General features: G+C 39.5%; 1 protein-coding gene across 17 annotated transcripts in view; it reads right to left on the bottom strand.

The window, feature by feature from the left end:
- Window positions 1-19,032, bottom strand: part of ZC3H11A (zinc finger CCCH-type containing 11A) — a 42,939-nt gene that overhangs the window by 4,187 nt on the left and 19,720 nt on the right. For 16 of the 17 annotated variants that reach the window (XM_047703856.1, XM_047703863.1, XM_047703868.1 and 13 more), the window contains 11 exons: window positions 14,580-14,703; window positions 13,292-13,495; window positions 13,054-13,170; window positions 12,508-12,588; window positions 11,595-11,705; window positions 10,716-10,778; window positions 9,273-9,371; window positions 7,571-7,639; window positions 2,349-2,852; window positions 1,928-2,007; window positions 41-371 (listed from right to left, as the gene is read on the bottom strand). In XM_047703856.1, coding sequence (XP_047559812.1) covers window positions 41-371; window positions 1,928-2,007; window positions 2,349-2,852; window positions 7,571-7,639; window positions 9,273-9,371; window positions 10,716-10,778; window positions 11,595-11,705; window positions 12,508-12,588; window positions 13,054-13,170; window positions 13,292-13,495; window positions 14,580-14,703 — 1,783 coding nt within the window. The remainder of the gene's footprint in view (window positions 1-40; window positions 372-1,927; window positions 2,008-2,348; window positions 2,853-7,570; window positions 7,640-9,272; window positions 9,372-10,715; window positions 10,779-11,594; window positions 11,706-12,507; window positions 12,589-13,053; window positions 13,171-13,291; window positions 13,496-14,579; window positions 14,704-19,032) is intronic. The other variant, XM_047703872.1, reaches the window with a different exon arrangement.

Genomic DNA, 19,032 nt, shown 5'->3' with positions numbered 1-19,032 from the left:
TTCAAATCCTAAAGCAAGACACACTAGAAAAACGACTTACCTTTACTCCGTTTTTCTAAGCTCTGTGCTGCACACTTCACATTCAATATCGAGTCCCCACTGCCTGAGGTTTCCACCTCTGCCTTTGGGGACGACTTTGTGGAAGGCCGCTTTGCCAGGTGCCGTGTGAGGCCCGGCACAGGAGTGAGCACAGGCTTCTCTCCTATCTGAGTATTGCAAGAGTCTACGTCTCCCCGGAGAGGTGTCAGAACTGATTTCTCCTTCTGTGAGGGTCCCCTCTCCAGCTGTTTCTGCATGTGCTTCTCTCTCATGGTCTCACATCTCTTGACTTGAATTTTAGTAATGCCAACTCCTGTGGTCTCTTCTGAAACCTGAGCGTAAATTTAAATGAAAGATTTAAAATTCGATACCTCTAACAATCTGTATGATAATTATTATTTGTAAGTTACCAGGCTTTATAGCTCGATTAAAACAACAACCGAAAAAAAACTTGGGGTCCCTGGCTGACTCGGTAGAGCAAGTGACTCTTGATCTCGAGGCTGTGAGTTCGAGCGCCATGCTGGGTGTAGAGGTTACTTAAAAAATAAAATCTTAAAAACAAAACAAAACAAAACAAAAAAAATTGTTTAAAAGAAAAATAAATATGTCAATTTTATCTCAATTAAGAAAATCTTGTTTATAATTTACTGGGCTGACATCCATGTCAAGCAAAGTTTAACATGATCTAAAACACAAGAGCTTTTGCTCTTTGATATTAAATAGAAAATACCTAGCTAAAGATGAAAGTTAAAGATGTATGGAACAATGAAAACCCTGATTTTGTAGGCATAGATAATCATGACCCTAAGTCAGATAAAAATGCCTCCTAAATAATCAGACACTTGCACCAAGATTTATATACAATGATGTTCATATTACTTTGTGTAAAGCAAAATCTAAATGTCCAGAAGCAGACTATACTGACATAATAGAACATTATGTGGTCAGTAAAAATGAACATCCCAAAGAATTATGAATACAGCAAAAACAAAGCAGGCTGCTAAGTGTTACACTATGGAGGTATCAATTACTTTCTAAACATGAGTCAGATAATGAATAAGTTCACATACATATGTACATAAATGAAAGACTTGAGAAAAACACATGAAAAAAAAAAAAAGCTAATTGTTGTTGTACCTGGGTTGCAGAATTATAGGGTTTTAATTCTTCTATTTATTTATTTTTAAATATTTTATTTATTTATTTGTCAGAGACAGAGGGAGAGAGAGTGAGCGAGCACAGGCAGACAGAGAGGCAGGCAGAGGCAGAGGGAGAAGCAGGTTCCCTGCCAAGCAAGGAGCCCGATGTGGGACTCAATCCCAGGACGCTGGGATCACGACCTGAGCTGAAGGCAGCTGCATAACCAACTGAGCCACCCAGGCGTCCTGGTTTTAATTCTTTTAAAAGATAAATGTCCCCAACTTTTGTACAGTGAGTGCCATTATGCTTAGTTAAAAACAACAACAACAACTTTAAGGGGCAGAGAACAAATAAAAACACAAGTACAAAAAATTCTCATAGAAAAGTATAAGCATAGGGTGCCTGGGTGGCTCAATCATTGGGCATCTGCCTTTGGCCCAGGTCATGATCCTACGGTCCTGGGATGGAGCCCACACTGGGCTCCCTGCTCAGCAGGGAGCCTGTTTCTCCCTCTCCCTCTGCCTGCTGTTCCCCCTACTTGTGCGTGCTCTCTCTCTGTCAAATAAATAAAATCTTAAAAAAAAAGATGAAATTTATATTAAAAAAAGTATAAGCATAACTGTTTACCTAATTTATTATTAAAGCATTAAAAAAAATTTATTAGCTAAAACTAAAAGGCACATTTTATCATTCATCTGGCCTTTGCCCGCCACGAACAAAACCATGAAATGATCTTAAATAAACTCACCTCTTTAGCTTCTGTTCTATTAACCCCGCTCTGGGAAGCAACTTCACTCCCTTCTTGTAGTTTCTTCTCTTCTTTTATACCTATATTCACATTAAACCCACCATTAATTATTTCATTTAAGCTGCAACTTCAGGAACAGATGAAAGCAAAAACTTTTCTTAATGAAAATAAAGGTAAGATAGGACAAATAAAATTGTAGATGAAGCCCATTCATCCTCATAAAGTTTCAAAACACACCTTAAAATATCAAAGGTCTATATAATAGCGCTGCTGCAAAGAAAGAGCTTAATTGCATTTGACCCAGTGGTCTTCAAAGTTATCTGAGTAAAGTTCTCACAGAACTCCTAGGAAAATCCTGAGCAACACTGCCCTTTGAAATATGATCTGGGGAAATGGTACTACAGACCAACTGTGGTGTTACCTGTTTTTTTTGTGATTCGGAGAAGCCGCCTTGCCCCTGGGGTGGCCTCAGGCTGAGGCTGGGAGCTGGTGCTGCTCTCAGAGCTCTGCTGTACCCGCAGTGCCTTCTCCTGTTTGATTTCCTCCAGCGTCTTGATGTGCACCTCCTGCATAGACTTTGCTCTACCTGTGGGCTCCTCTGATTGTCCTTTGCTGGTAACTACAGGTGGCAAAACCACTGTTTTTTTAATTTCACTATCTGTCTTTAGCTTGATGCAAGTTACATCCTTTTTGTTTTTTTGTCTCTCTGCTTCCTGCTGCCGATGTTTCTTTTCAGCCAGGACCTCAGAGAAGGTTTTGATTCTGATGGTGGAGGGGCTTCTTGTTCCTAAAGTAGCATCATCAACTTTGGAAGGTCCTTCGGTCTTCAGTTTAGGTTGCAATTCTCCACGTTTCTGACTAGCTTTTTCAAGAAGAATTTCTTCTAATGTCTTCACATGGATTTCACCAACTTTAGCGCCTCGCTCTGTTTTCACGGGGAGGGAGAAACAAGTCACTGTATTTAGAGCTCACCGCTTACCAACTTATGCTCTGTCTATTCTTAGATCAGGGCAGAGTCCTAATAGAGCGCTATCTTGTAGACAGGTAATTAAAATGATCAAAGCATATTAGTTTCAATTTCAGTTTTAAAATACTGCACGTTTCAGGTTAGTGGACCTCAAAGAAAACTCTTAGGTGGCAAAAATTTGTTGGGGTTCTAGTCAAAAGCTTATCCCTGAAGATCTCAAAGCCATTTATTAGCTGGAGACGGCTGTCATTGTAAATCTTAACAAAATGGCAATAAATTAATTCTTCCATTCATTAAAAATGTGCTGGACACTGTGCTAGAAATATGATGATAAGACGTAGTCTCTGACCACATGTAGTTTACAACAGGATAATAGTAACTTTGTGGGGTTTTTTTTTAAAGTAAGCTCTAAGCCCAATGGGGCTTGAACTCATGATCCTGACATCAAGACCTGCACTGCATGCCCTACGGCCTGAGCCGGCCAGGAACCCCAATAATGACAACTTTCATACAGGAAGTAGAATACTATAAAGGAGCAAGAACCCCAGCCTTTGTCTAAGAATTGGTTGAGGCAATCTTTTCAGAGGAAGTAATGTTTAAGTGACATTTGAAGGATGAATAGAAGTAAAACAGGTAACAAGACAGAAGAAAAATGGGGAAGGCCCAGAGACTGGCATGCTACTGAAGAGCTATTTTTAATGATATGTTAGTCATTCTACATCTGTTTAAAGAGCAACTTTCACACTTGACAGATATGCTCATCTTTACTGAGGGCTAAAAGAAATAATGAAGTGATGTGGGAAAAACCAGAAAAATATGGAGATTGTACACACGCATTTGTTAACTCAAGGACAGCTTTTTTTTTTAAGATTTTATTTTTTTTTTATTTTTGAAAGAGAGAGAGGGAGAGAGCACTGAGGAGGGGAAAGGGGCAGAGGGAGAGGGAGAAGCAAACTCCCTACTTAGCAGGGAGCCTGCCCCAGGGCTTGATCCCAGGACCATGAGATCGTGACCTGAGCTGAAAGGCAGACTTAACCAACTGAGCCACCCAGGCGCCCCTGATTAACAGCTTTTAATGAAAGATCCAAAACAAAAAATATCCTTTACCAACCTTAAACACATCATGTTTGGTTTCCCCTTCTGATCTTTTGAACATGCTGTGCCTTCTACAGAGAATGTGCCCTATTGGTCTCATTCTTTTGCTGTCTAGTTTTAACTAAGTTCGATTTAGAACCCGACACCCACCAATCTAGTTTATTCCTCTGATCACAGCACTGCTCCCAAGGAAGTGCAACGTCCTGCATTTCCAGCCATACTAGATACTTCATGAAAACTGACTAAATGTAATTATCGGAAATATTTCAGTATAGAACGATCCATAGGAAACCCTTAAACAGATACTGAATTACTTCCTTAGGCTTTAAAAAAATTTTTTTTCCACTTAAAGATGGTGGATTGATCTCAAAATTACCACCCCAAGAAACTGTGTGAATGGTTGAAGATCTTATTTCCCCACTCTACCAAAATTTTATCAAAACAATAGAGAAGACATTAAAAGTAGAATAAATCCACAATAGCAGTGGAAAATAAGCTGCCATTGACAGAGCATAAATCTTGAGGGATTTCTGAGAGAACACAGCAGCTATATGAATGTACAGAAAAAGAGAAAAAGAACAAATGAAACTGCAGGATTGAGATCTGTTCTTCCCAGCAGCCAAAGAAAACTGCCTAACTAGTAAGAAAAGCAACCGTGGGTAGAAATATAAGGATGCCATATAGCATAGGTGGACCAGTCATGACCACCTCCTGGGAACTGCTCCCCGAAAAGAGGAGAATCTGCTGGGAAGCAGAGCGAGTTAGAGGAGGTTGGGGCTGAAGGGAGAAGATGAACAAATGCCAAGCAGAAAAACAACAGGGAAGAAGAGGAAAAAGGAAAGCAAGGGAAGGAAAGAATCTTTCTTACTGTGGCAATGGTATGGGCCCCCAGACTTCTAGCCTGCAACCCACACAAGCTGCCTTTTATTTATTTTTATTTTTTTTAAGATTTTATTTATTTGACAGACATAGCACAAATAGGCAGAGAGGCAGGCAGAGGGAGAGGCAGAAGCAGACTCCCCACTGAGCAGAGAGCCTGATGCGGGCCTCGATCCCAGAACTCTGGGATCATGACCTGAGCCGAGGGCAGACACTTAACCGAATGAGCCACCCAGGTGCCCCCGCAAGCTGCCTTTTAGCATGCCCTCCCCAACGCAGGCAGTCCTCACTTGTGCCTCCCAGTCAGGAGAGAGGACCACTTGGGAGTAAGACCTTTAGAATCGCCAGAGGAAACCCAAGTGCTATGAAACAACATTGAAAGTGGATCAAAACAAACAAGTGATGAAGATGACAAAATAAAACACACACTTTTTTTTCCTCTTTTTAAATGATTCCAAGTAGAAACTCTAGGGGAGCCTGAAATCAGGCTATAAAACCGGGAGAAAACAGAGACAAGAAAAAAAAAGCTCTTTGGAAGATAAACGCACAGGTGCACTTGCGGTACCTGGGTGGTTCGGTGGTTAAGCGTCTGCCTTTGGCTCAGGTCATGATCCCAGGGTCCTGGGATCAATACTGGCATCGGGCTCCCTGCTCAGTAGGGAGCCTGCTCCTCCCTCTCTCACTCCCCCTGCTTGTGTTTCCTCTCGCTGTCTGTCAAATAAATAAGTCTTCAAAAACAAACAAGACACAGATGCACAAATAAACCCTACCAAAGGAACTGAAAAGGATCAAAGAGACAAGGCTGGTCAAAAATCAGCCATCTAGAAGAGGCCTGGCAGACAATAGCAGATGGGCCACAGCCTCTATTGTGTAAATATAGCTTGATTAGGACGCAGCCGCGCAGACACACGGATGGACAGACGCACTGCACAGGACTGCTTCTGCATGATGACGGCACAGTGCAGTAGCTGTGAGGAGACTGCAGCGCCAAAACCGAAAACATCTGCTATCTGACCTTCCATAGAAAAAGTCTGTCAATTCCTGACCTAAATAATAAAGCCAAGCAAAGAACAGAGAAAGTGAGGCAGAAATCAAAACCAAACAAAGAGACAAACAAAAAGCCAAGGAGTGGAGAGCAGGGCGGCAAGGTTAAAAGAGACGTGAAGCCTAGGTCCTGCCATTTCAGCTTCTGTCTGGTAAGAATGCACAGAGAAACCAAAGGAAGTGTGGGAAGACATACTCAGAAATGAGAGCAATGTTTTCTAGAACTAAGTCCTCAGATTTGAAGGGCCCACTGAACACTGGGCTGAATAAACCGGAAGTGCCACGTTTACACCTACTGTACTAAAATGCCAACACAGCAGGGAGGAATAAAGAGGAAATTCTAAAAGTTTCTGAAGAATAAACCCAGGTTCTTTACAAAAGGGTAGGAATGTCTGACATCAGACTCTCCTTTTATGATGCTGGTAAAAATCTTAATATACAAACCAGATAAGGACAGGATGAAAAAACAAAAACATAGGCTAGCACCATTCATAAACATAGACATAAAAATTAAAAAGCAGCAAACTGAGGGGCGCCAGCCTGGCTCAATCAGAAGAGTGAGGTACAAAAGAACAGGACGGCTGGGGTATAGGTTCATTTTACTGTTCTTTAAACTATATACATATAAACACTAAGTGGTTAGATCTTACGATTTAAAAGCGTTAAAAATCAGAGTACAGGAAAAGTGTAGAACATAGGAAGAAAATTATTTTGGTGTATTTTTTGCATTGTTTTCCCCAGGCATGTATTTTTATCTTTACAAAACTGGAATCATCTCATACATAAGGATGTTATTTCTGAGAATGAGTTTTTACAATAAGAAAATACGCTTCATAACCCACAAAATAAGATTCTTACCCTAAATCCAAAGGTCAAAAGCAGTATGTGTTTTTTTGTAACCTTTCTTCATTCAATACGAGGTGAGAAGTTTTTCAAGTCATTATTCTTCAAAATATGACTTGTGACAATAATTATTTTTGTACATAGCACCTTAGCTGAATTTTTGTTGGATGTTTAGGTGGTTTCTAGTTTCTAGCTACTAATGTTGTGGTGAAGTCATCATTTCGCCATCTTTTTTTTTTTTAAGATTTATTTATTTATTTGACAGACAGAGATCACAAGTAGGCAGAGAGGCAGGCACAGAGAGAGGGGGAAGCAGGCTCCCTGCTGAGCAGAGAGCCCGACGTGGGGCTTGATCCCAGGACCCTGGGATCATGACCCGAGCCGAAGGCAGAGGCTTTAACCCACTGAGCCACCCAGGCGCTCCATTTCACCATCTTTTAAGAAGAGGATTCATGGGGCACCTCAGTGGCTCAGTCAAACATCTGCCTTCGGTGCAGGTCCTGATTTCCAGATCCAGGGATTGAGTCCCTGGGCAGACTTCCTGCTCGGCAGGGAGTCTGCTTCTCTCTCTCTCTCCCTCCCCACCCCCTGCCCCTCACCACTACTCATTCTCTCTCTCTCTCTCTCTCTCTCTCGCTAATAAATAAGATCTTAAAAAAAGAATTCATACTAGTGAGTTGTCAATTACTTAAAAAAAAAATATAAAACCACAAAAACCATAAGCCCTAACCTAACAAGAAAATAAATTGGAGAAAAATTAAAGATTGTTACAGGAAGGAAAAAAATATCAGAAGCTGGTCTTAGGGTTTACTTACCTACTGCCTCCTCACTGTTGGGAGCAGCTGAGATGCCTAATCGCTCCTTCAGAGACTTGGAAACGTGAACTGTAAAAAAATGTAAAAAAAAAAAAGTTGAACAGAGACCTTTTTTTTCAAAGTTCACAAATTGGGTTTATGTTTGTCTTCTAATGCAAATACTTAAAAAAAAAAAAAATCTCTTAAGGTCTTACAATTTTTCTTTTCCACAGAACAAGACCTCTGTGAATCATGGATTCCCTAGAGCACTTGGGAAGGCTTAAAAAAATATAATTTTTTCTTAGATCTGTAAAGCAAAAACTATTGAATTCAGGGAAATATAATTTTTTTTTTTTAAAGATTTTACTTATTTATTTGACAGAGACAGACACAGCGAGAGAGGGAACACAAGCAGGGGAAGTGGGAGAAGGAGAAGCAGGCTCCCCGCTGAGCAGAAAGCCTAATGCCTGACCTGAGCAGAAGGCAGATGCTTAAGGACTGAGCCACCCAGGCACCCCGCAGGGAAATAATTTTTTTATTACTATACGAACTTTTATACTCTTAATGGCATCAAAAGGCTCCCCCAATCTATTTAAAATGTAATTTTTGGTTATGAAAATTTTTAGTATAATCAATAGGCAAGGAGAAAAAGGTTATGACTGCAAAGAAAAAGTAAGTTGTTTGCTCTGAGAATCCAAAGAAAGACCCTAGATGAAAACGTACTCATCAAAGCCTCTTGGGCTACAGGAACAGTGGAAAAAAGTTTCTCATCTTCAAGAGAAGTTAAAACTAAACACAATAAAAGGGAAAAACACCACCTATTCTTTTAGTAATTAACACCAATGTTTCACTGCCAAGTCATAAAAGGAAAACAAATTCCAACCTTGACTTCTTTCTATAAATAGAACTTCAACCACGTAATCATTCTAACTCCCAAATATCTCTCAATTTAGTCCACATCTCTCCATACCAACTTTTAAGAACACTAAATCTATGCCACTAACTCCTCTTGTCTAGATTATTTTATAACAGGCTGCTAATTCATATCCTGGATAGCACTTTTGTCCTTCTAACCTTTCTCCATATTTTAGGCAGGTCGATCTGAGCTTCTGATTTTGTTCATAACCTCCCCATGGTTTGCTACTAAGCCCAAACTCTCTACTATGGTTTAAAAGGCTCCAAATGATCTACGTCCTTCCTCCTCTCCAGTCAACATGCTCTTTACCCCAATTCTATGTTTCAACCACACTCCTGAGTACAACCTGCTTTCTTAGCTCTGTGCCTTTGCATATATTTTTCTCTCTGCCTTGGCATAGCCTCTGGTCCTTCAACATTACCTGCCTATTCCTAACTCATGTTTCTGGTCTAGATTTCAATATAATTTGCCCTGGGGACCCTTTCCTGACAGATGGTAAGAGGTGCCCTTCCTGTGTGCTCCCATAACACTGTGTACTTTTTCCATCACGGAATTTATCACAACATATATATAAATATTCCTATCTGCCATTATACTGTAAGTTCCTGAGGACTGTGATGGTATTTATTCTATCCAGTGGCATCTCCCTAGAATCCAGGAGAGTAAATACTCAAATATTTGTAGAATAATGCAGACACAAGATAATCTAATTTACCTGAACAAAAAAGAATGATGAACAATGCCTGTTAACATTACAAGGGACAAGTGTCATGATCACACACACACAGTGTATTAGAACAAAGGTACCTTTCTTTGGTGCTTTGTCAGTGTTCGTTTCTGTAGCTTCCACTTTCTTCCCTAACCTCTGCGCAAGGCTACGCTTTAACGGAGGATCGCTGTCACCCCCTACAAACGGAGAGAACTTAGTTCAAATCAATCTTCAACAAGGTCAAGAAATACAAGCAAAATAGACAATGCAGAATAAGTCTGTCAGTTTTCTGCATTTATATGGTGTGTTCATTCACTAGTGTGCTCAGAGAACTCAAATGTTAGAGAATAAAAATGTCCTAGAAAGAAGAAATGATGAAAGGGACAAAGAGTATAATGCACAAATCAACATCTATCACATAATGGACCAAAACTACAAATGGAGAATGATAAGCCCTGATTAAGGCCAAAATTCAGCATTAGTAATATGCGAGAAAAACTTCACATACAAAAAACATCTTAAATGGCCACTTGGCTCAATTCCAGACGTATCTGTGCTTAAATGCACCTGGGATGTTCCTGGTAGACAGCAAAGGAATCTTTGTATTTTTCCGTGACATGAAAAATGGGAAGACCAAATAGCCCCCATTCTTCAATTATAGATAAGACGTATAAAGTTATGAAAAACTCTATCTTACTCAAGTCACCAATTAGTGACAGAGCCAAGACCTTACCAAGTTTCCTGACTCATGGTTTATTATATTATACTGTTCAATATGAGTTGATTAAATGTCACAAGTTAAAAATTATTTTTCGCATTGCTCAACTAAAGATAATCTTTGCGGTATCCCATTAAAAATTTGAAAGACCCTACACAGGGTACGATTTTCTCTCTATTTATAATTTAAATGTGAGACCAAAAAATAACAAAGTTTACATGTATGTGGAATTTAAAAAGCTGTTATTTTTTACCTAAAACTTCTTAGGCAGTGAAAATGGTATCAAAGATAACACAAAATATGTAATATTTCATATTTGTAACCATACTCTAAGGAAAATATGAAGAAATAGCTGAAATCAGACAAAATTTTCAAAATTCTTTTGAGACAGATACATCAGGGTATATACATAACAATTCAATAATATGATAAAACACTTCCCTAAACATAAAATAGCATCAATAAACTCAGGGACCAAATTATATTAACCGGACACTTTTTTCCCCTCTAAAAAACTCAAATTTCCATTTGTCCAAAGAGACAAAGAGGTATCTTCTTTACTGTTTTTTCAACAGAGTACCTTCTAAAAAGCTGGTTATAATCTACTTAAATTCTAACACTCTAAATTTCTGTAAATCAGTAACAGGTATAATGCACATGTGAAAAACAAAGAAATTTTCTAAGTTCTTTCAGCCAAGCATTCAGAGGGACCAGCAAATAAATTAATATTGACAGGACATTGTATAAAGGCAGTTAGGGGGAACATTATCATGTTAATGCATGAACAGAAGGAAACAAAGGATCTGCACAAAATTCATCTCACCTACTGAAAATTTTCGTTTTCCCAGTCTCTCGGTGAGGCTCAATCTTACCAAGGGTTCTTCTCCTGAAATGGCAAAAAACAGAGTTTCTCTAAATTAGCCAATTTTTCTGTATTCAGTAATAATAATGGGTACAAAATATGTTCTGATGTCATAAGCCCACCCAGAAAGTCTCTTAAAAGTCAGATCTCAGTATTAAGACTGTCATATGGGGTAAAAAAAGATTTAATCTATTAAATAGTAATTTAAATAGCCAAATGCACAGCCCAAAGGGAATCGGTAATACAGTCCTAATTATTAACAGTAGCCAAGTATATGAAAACAGGTGTGTTATAATCAATTGCTTACAAAACCCAAGCTATACTTTTGCTTGTGCACTTCAATATGCTAAAATGAAATCACACTACTCTCTCGCTAACTCTAATGTAGAACTTTGATAACCAGGAAAAAGTGAGCTCTCTTTCCTCTAATTCTTTGTTGTTTGAACAGCATATTTAAATATATCTGTATACTACAATTACTTGTGTCATATTTCTTACCAGGTTTAAAACTATTAAGGGAAAAGTCCTACATTTTTCTAGAACTTATAAAGTTTACTACAGTTCTTTACCCATAATGGGCAGTCAATAAATTTGCTGAACGGATACAGATAAAGAGTAAATTTAAAATTAAAGATACCTAAATGTGAGAGCTGCTTGAGCAAGAATTTCAACCTTTAAAGAGTCAAATGCACTGATTTTTCTTTTCATCCTTCTATCTGACCAACACAACTAAGGTCTTCCTGCAAACCTATCAAAGGCACACTACACTCAAGGACTTTGCTCGCTCAATTAAAAAGTGGCAGCCTGACAACTCTCAGCCTAGACCTACCTATACCTCACCTTGTTTGCTGGAAAGAGTTACTGTCCTCACTACAGTCCGGACATTCTCTTTTTCAGGACCTGGAATGGGCTGAGGTTGGAGTAAAAGACTGGGAACTCCGGAAGAACCTTCTGAATAAAGCAAGTCAAAGAAGAGCAAATAATTTATGGAAAATAAAGCTATTATAAGCCAAGAAATTTTGCTTCTGTGATCAGTTAAGTTCAATACCGACCACTGGATGACTACAAGCCAGTTTTTCTGCTCCTATTTGCCTAGAGTGAGTTGGGGTAGGGTGGGGGAGAGGAGATAGTCCCTATCCCTTATCTACTCTGGGCACAAGGTAAAAATAAAATACAAAATTTTCAGTGACTTAGGTCCTCAATCTACTTTTATTTACCGAAAAGGCTAACATTCTAAGGTTAACCTGAGCACAACGCCACCAAGCCAATTAAACCTTTTAAAATCTATATTCAATCACCTGCAAAACACAACTCCAAGGTTCCTACAGAACAAGCTTTGGCAAGCAAATACTTAAAACCAACCATGTGATCCTTTATAATTGCTACATTTCACACTGTATCTGTAATTTTTAGGGTTGGAAATATAGACTGACCAGGCTAAGTCAACCTTAGTAAATTCTAGCAGCTCCTAAGAAGAATTCATCTACTACAAAATAAAGGTTTTCCTCTCAATATGATTTTTATATGTAGTTCTTTGGAGTTGTATTTCTGAAGATAAAGCAGTTCCTTCAAGTACTAAAAAAAAAAAAAAAAGCAGCCCTGATTTAAATGTCTGTGTTTTACTTCAAACAAGCCACAGAAGTCAAAATCTATGTGATCATTTTGGCTGCTGCCAGTGTCCTTGTTATCAGAAGTCTCCTTGTTACTCTTCTCCAGCAAAATTCAACTGTCTGTGTCATAACTGATGACTTACCACCTTGCTTCTTGGATTTTTCCTTCATTTTCTTTGACTTAATCTCCTCAAGAGTTTTTATTCCAAAATTCAAACATTCACCTGAGAAACCCAAACAGAAATCACATGAGGAACTAACATCTCATGCCCTTTGCATTTTATTTGTGCACAAGCAAATGTTTTCTGAATGAGTAAGAGAAAGCAAGTGTCAGTATGGGTGTGTGTATTGTGGAGTCAGGGACAGAGAGGTGGTAGTGATCATGATCTAAAATTTTTTTTTTTTTTTAAGATTTTATTTATTTATTTGACAGAGAGAAAGAGCACCCAAGCAGGAGAACAGCAGAGGGAGGAGAAGAAGCAGGCCCTCCATCGAGGAGCGAGCCCTATGCAGGGCTCCATCCCAGAACTCTGGGATCATGACCTGAGCTGAAGGCAGCAGCTTAACCGACTAAGCCAGGCAGGTGCCCCCGTGATCTAAATTTCAAATGTATTTAAAGTAGTTTGGGCACATTCAACAGTGCTTTTAGATTTATGAGCAGGAAGCAGATCAATGCAGCCTCTTCTTACCTTGTTTCAAATTGACTCCAGGTTTCCGGGCAGAGGCTGTCCGTAATCCATTATGAGCTTCAGGAGGCGGTTGCAGGATGGGTGTTTTGGTTTCATCACCTTCCTCAGAAAACTGATCTATGTATCGATATGTGAGGCAAATTTACAATTAACAGAGGGCCTCAAGTTTTAATCTTGATTTCAATTCACTGAGTGACCCTGATCAGTTATTTGCCTTAAAGAAAGAGCTAACACTTACCATCATCATCTTCGTCATCATCAGCAGCATTGATTACAACTGGTGGATGGGTGGGGCTAGGAACGTTTTCTGAACTTTCTACTTTCATAACACTTCGCAGCTGAGGGGAGGGATTAGACTGGACAGACAATTTGTTCTGTTGAACTGTGAGCTGGTTAGCCTTCACTTCCTCTTCGGGTGACTCAGGCACAGTAGGCAACACAGCTGAACATACAACATCAGTCATAAATTAAATAGAAGATAAAGTCCCAATTCATCAAAAATCTCCAAACACATATGCTAAGTTTGGTGCTTTTCCCTCCACCACTTAGGTCTTTTTACCTGATTTCTCCATTCTCACAATTAGGTTCTCAACTCCCAGGGAGGGAAAAAATGGCTTTTAGCTAGTAACTCTTCACTGTACACAACGTTCAAAGTATGTGTTCAAAAGACAGAATAATCTGGACACCAGGTGCGTAAAACTTTACAAATTCTAGACATTTAATTTTAATATTGAAATTCGAAGCTTTCTGCTCAGCAAAAAAGGAGCTGTTAAAAGACATGGTAGGTAACATTTCTAAACTAAACCAGAGAAAAGCAAGCCCACTTTTTTCTCTTAAATAGAGGGGACAACATGTAGCCATCAAATTTTAATCACGTAAGATGTGGCTTTTAAATGTCTGATCATTCCAGTAGGAAATGTTAAAGGAGATATGGCAAATAAAAATTAGTTTTGGGGGGAATATAAATTTTATTTTAGATTATAGCCTAGAGTTGGGCTGGTAAACTTTTCCTGTGAAGAGCTAGATATTAAGTATTTTAGGCTTTGTAGACCTCTGTGTCTCAATTCTGTGGAGAAGGAGCACAAAATCTGGCCATAGAAAATATGTGAATGAACAGGCATGGCTTCCTTCTAATAAACCTTTATTTTATAAAACGGGTGAAGGACCAGATTTGCCAAACCCCGGCCTGGAGAATCTGGTTTCTTTTGGAAAACTCACTGGGTCTTATAAGAAAATGGGAAATGAAGGTATAGTAACCTAAACTGTCATGCCAAGAAACATTTGGGAGGCAGCATGACTTTTGGTAATGAAGTTTTAATCCTAACTGTGATACTTAGTTTATGACTATGACCATATACAAGTCATTTAACCTCAATTAAAAGTTCAGTTCCTTCATCTGTAAAGTGGAAATAAAACCGCTCTCTCCCAAGACTAAAAGGCAATGTTGTAAAATACTCTGTCCAATGTACACAGCAGGTGTTCATTAAATAGTAACTATTCTTTTAAAAATTAAAAACACATCTTACTTTTGCTTGGAGGTAGGAAAAGGCCATCAACATAACGTCCTCTGTTGTGATGGAAAGCGCAGTTTAGTTTCTGACATCCCATTGGCTGATTTTCCCAGTAACAAGGAATCTCACTACGTTTTTTCTATAGGAAGAAAAATACATTGTTTTCAAATAAAAAATGAGGTGTTTGGTCATTTGTTTTCTGAATAAAGTTCTTTCAGGCTTCAAAACTCTGAGGCATGTGAACAGATTGTGAGCAGGAAGAAGGGTTGCTGAAAGGGGCCTTCCATGCTCGTGGGAGAGATGAAGGGAGTAGGAAAGTAGCTCATCTCCTATTGGTGGAACCCCTAGGTGCCTACGTTTAATTTAGAGAAGCGGGACAATATATTAGTTAAGATTATGGAACCAAAGATAACATTATGCTACATACTGGCCATGTGATGTTGGACAAATAATTTAATGCCTCTCAGCCTTAGTTTCCTCAGCCATAAAAATGGCAGTAAACAGGAGCTATCTACTTATGAGGATAAAATGAAATAACGTATATGAAACACTTAGTACACAGAAAGGACTCAATACACTGGAGTTTATTTAAAACTGAGAGCTCACAGCTTTGAGGAAAATTTTCACTTTCGTGACTTCTCAAAGTAAGGCACAAATAACACACTAAGGATGGTACTTTTCCTTCCTAAGTTACCTCACTCTTATGAAGGGGAATGAGGAAAAAGGCACCTTCATACCTAGAATAAACTGCTGGATCGCAGGGCGTATGTCCAGCCAAAATATATACATTAGTTCTCAGATATACAATAGATGTGTACAAAGGGGGGCGCCTGGGTGGCTCAGTGGGTTAAGCCTCTGCCTTCGGCTCAGGTCATGATCCCAGGGTCCTGGGATCGAGCCCCACATCAGGCTCTCTGCTCAGTGGGGAGTCTGCTTCCCCGTCTCTCTGCTGCCTCTCTGCCTACTTGTGATCTCTCTCTCTCTGTCAAATAAATAAATAAATGAATAATCTTAAAAAAAAAAAGATATGTATAAAGAATGGTTCAAAATAATACTATTTATCATAGCTCCAAAATGGAAACTCAAATGTACATTATTATCAGCACAGATAAATACACTGTAGTTTATTCGCACAATAGCATGCTATCCAGTACTGAGAAGGAATAGACCATCCCTACACTTAACAGAACAGTGCAGAAGGAAGAAGCCTGGCGCAACAGTGCACACTGTGTGGTTCCACTGATGGGGATATCAAAGCAGGCAAAATTTCTCTATGGTAGAGTACTCAGGATAGTGATAAGCTTAGAGGGAGTGGTTAGTGACAAGGGACAAAGGACGAAGACAGATTTGGATCTGTTGGATTATGATGGAGCTCTCATCATAAGCAAGCTACAGTTTAAAACTCTAGGAAAGCACAGCAGCATTACTTCAGAAGCTGAAGAGAGAGGAATATAACGAGAGAAACAGAAATAATGACCATCACAAAAAGATCCTCAAATGTACCAGCGAAGAGGGAGAGACTGAAAATTTGACAGCACACCGCATCAGCGGGGATGCAGAACCACACAGTCCAACGGTACTGGCTGATACAAACATAAATTAGCTCAACATCTCTGAAATGCAGTTTGGTTAAAAAAAAGTATTCATAAGATTTATGTCCTAAGTTAATGCCACATGTATGGATTGCCCATTTTTAAAAAGTACAGCAAATTCCTTTACCTTTCAAAAATTTGGATAGGATTTATCATTCTCCTGACACACCCAGAGAGTTAAATACAACAGCTACCACTGTTTTTTAAATAGAAATAACAATTACTCAATTACTCCGTCCTCAGGGCAGAACCTAATGCCAATCTTTCTTGCTCCTGGGTCTGTCTTTGCTTAAGTTTTTCTTTCCTGGAAGCAGTTTTCCAATTACTGAAGGACTTCTGTAATGTACCCTCTGTATACAGGAGTCACCTGACATTTATTGTCATTGTTGTATGTCAGCTGACAAAATCTCCTAATCCTTCCATATCAATAAAGTTTCCCTTTTGGGACGCCTGGGTGGCTCAGTTGGTTAAGCAGCTGCCTTCGGCTCAGGTCATGATCCCAGCGTCCTGGGATCAAGTCCCACATCGGGCTCCTTGCTCGGCAGGGAGCCTGCTTCTCCCTCTGCCTCTGCCTGCCATTCTGTCTGCCTGTGCTCGCTCTCTCTCCCTCTCTCTGACAAATAAATAAATAAAATCTTAAAAATAAATAAATAAATACATAAAGTTTCCCTTTTAAAAATGTACTTACTGGATTTTGTTTCTAAATGAAAAATAACATACAAATAATGAAAACCACTTGGAAAATAGTTAGTAAATGCCTGCCATGCTATTACCCAAAGAGAACCACTTGAGTATAGAATTCTCAGACGTAAAAAAGAAATTATAGGTGCGCCTGGCTGGCTCGACGGGCAGAGCATGTGACTCTTGATCTCGGGGTCATGAGTTCAAGCTTCACATTGGGCATAGAGCTTACTATTGAAAGAGAAAGAGAGAAAAAGGAAGGAAGGAAGGAAGGAAGGAAGGAAAGAAGACTGATTTAAATGTTTACATGTACACTTAAAAGAATATTTATCTATCTCAGCCAGCAGTGTGAAAGTCAGGCGACTCCAATTTCTCAGTGCTCTGTACATGTTTGCAGATGGCCCATGAAAGCACAGCAAGTACTGATTTGGGGGTTTACAAGTAAATTTTAGCAAGTAGGCAAATTTGCAAACATGGAACTCATGAATAATGAAAATCAACTGCATATGGACAGGTTACAGTAAAAAAGCTCTTTTCCATTCCTGTCCCCACTCCCTGACAGCTACTGTTGTCAAGTTTCTCCTTTATGCTCCCAGAGATTTAAAAATACACATGTGAATCAAAAACACATTCTTCTCCCTTTTTACACAAATGACAGCATATTATGCACCTTATTCTGCCCCTCACTTTTTCACTGACAATATATCTTTATCTTTCCATACCAATTAAGTTTCCCTTTAAAAAATGTTTAATATAAGGGGCGCCTGGGTGGCTCAGTGGGTTAAAGCCTCTGCCTTCGGCTCGGGTCATGGTCCCAGGGTCCTGGGATTGAGCCCCCGCATCGGGTTCCCTGCTCGGCGGGGATCCTGCTTCCTCCTCTCACTGCCTCTCTGCCTACTTGTGATCTCTGCCTTTCAAATAAATAAATAAAAAATCTTTAAAAAAATTTAAAAAATGTTTAATAGCTGCCCAGCACTTCCCTTATGAATGTAGTAAATTTGTTTTAAATGAACGTATTTTGCATATTTTATTATTACAAATTATGTTCTAATGAGTAATTCTGTATATATCTCCTTCTGCACACAGGATCGGAGATGAGACAAAGGTAGGGAAAGCATACAGTATTTTGAAAAATGTAGCCAAGTAAGTCTGTGCAAAAAAAGAATGAACCCAGCAGCCCTAAGACTGCTCCCTTAGATATCTTGCTTGCAAAGTTGACCCTTAAGATGTTCCTAGTCAGTCAGCTGATTACAGTGCCTAGACTGTGCAAAGAAGATGTCTTGTGGGACGCCAGGGTGGCTCAGTTGGTTAAGCAGCTGCCTTCAGCTCAGGTCATGATCCCAGCATCCTGGGATCGAGTCCCACATCGGGCTCCTTGCTCATCAGGGAGCCTGTTTCTCCCTCTGCCTCTGCCTGCCATTCTGTCTGCCTGTGCTTGCTCTCTCTCCCTCTCTCTCTCTGACAAAATAAATAAATAAAATCCTTAAAAAAAAAAAAAAAAAAAAAAAAAGAAGATGTCTTGTGCTGAACACCTGCCATCCTTCTGCGAGTCTAGTTTCAGTATGTGGTAGGTAGAGGGTGCTTACGTGACAAGCCCCATTAAAAACCTTGGATGTCTGAGTCTCTACTGGGCTTCCTTAGGCAGAAACATCTCACAAATAGTGCTGCATTTTCATCCCTGGGGGAAGTGTATGTGCTCTGTGTGAACCCTCGTGGGAGGGAGATCACAAAAGCAATGCACACATGGATTCCTTCAGACTCTATGTCTTTTTCTCTCTTATGATCAGTGTTATCTCCCCATCACTGTAATAAAATTTTTGAAGATTTATTTATTTTAGAGAGAGGGAGAGAGAGAGCACAAGTGGGAGAGGGAGAGAGAATCTTAAGCAGACTCCCTACTGAGCCAGACATGGGGCTCAATCTTATGACCCTGAGATCACGACATGACCCAAAATTAAGAGTCAGATGCTCAACCAACTGTGCCACCCAGGCGCCCCTCACTGTAATAAAGCTTAGCCATGAATGTAACTATATGCTGAGTCCCAAGAGATTCCAAAGAATCTCTCAATGTGGATGTTCTCAAAGACCCTGACATACCCTTTAGGGAGCTGTGTTTAGATTTTGCCAGCAATATAACAGTGTGCATTTTCAAAAGCTGCATAGTATTTCTCTGAATTTATTCAGTGAATTCCCTG

The sequence above is a fragment of the Lutra lutra genome, chromosome 15 (assembly GCF_902655055.1).
Source record: "Lutra lutra chromosome 15, mLutLut1.2, whole genome shotgun sequence".
NCBI classification, from domain to species: Eukaryota; Metazoa; Chordata; class Mammalia; order Carnivora; family Mustelidae; genus Lutra; species Lutra lutra.
Note: the sequence above shows the minus strand (reverse complement) of the source record. Positions and strands in the feature narration are given on the sequence as shown.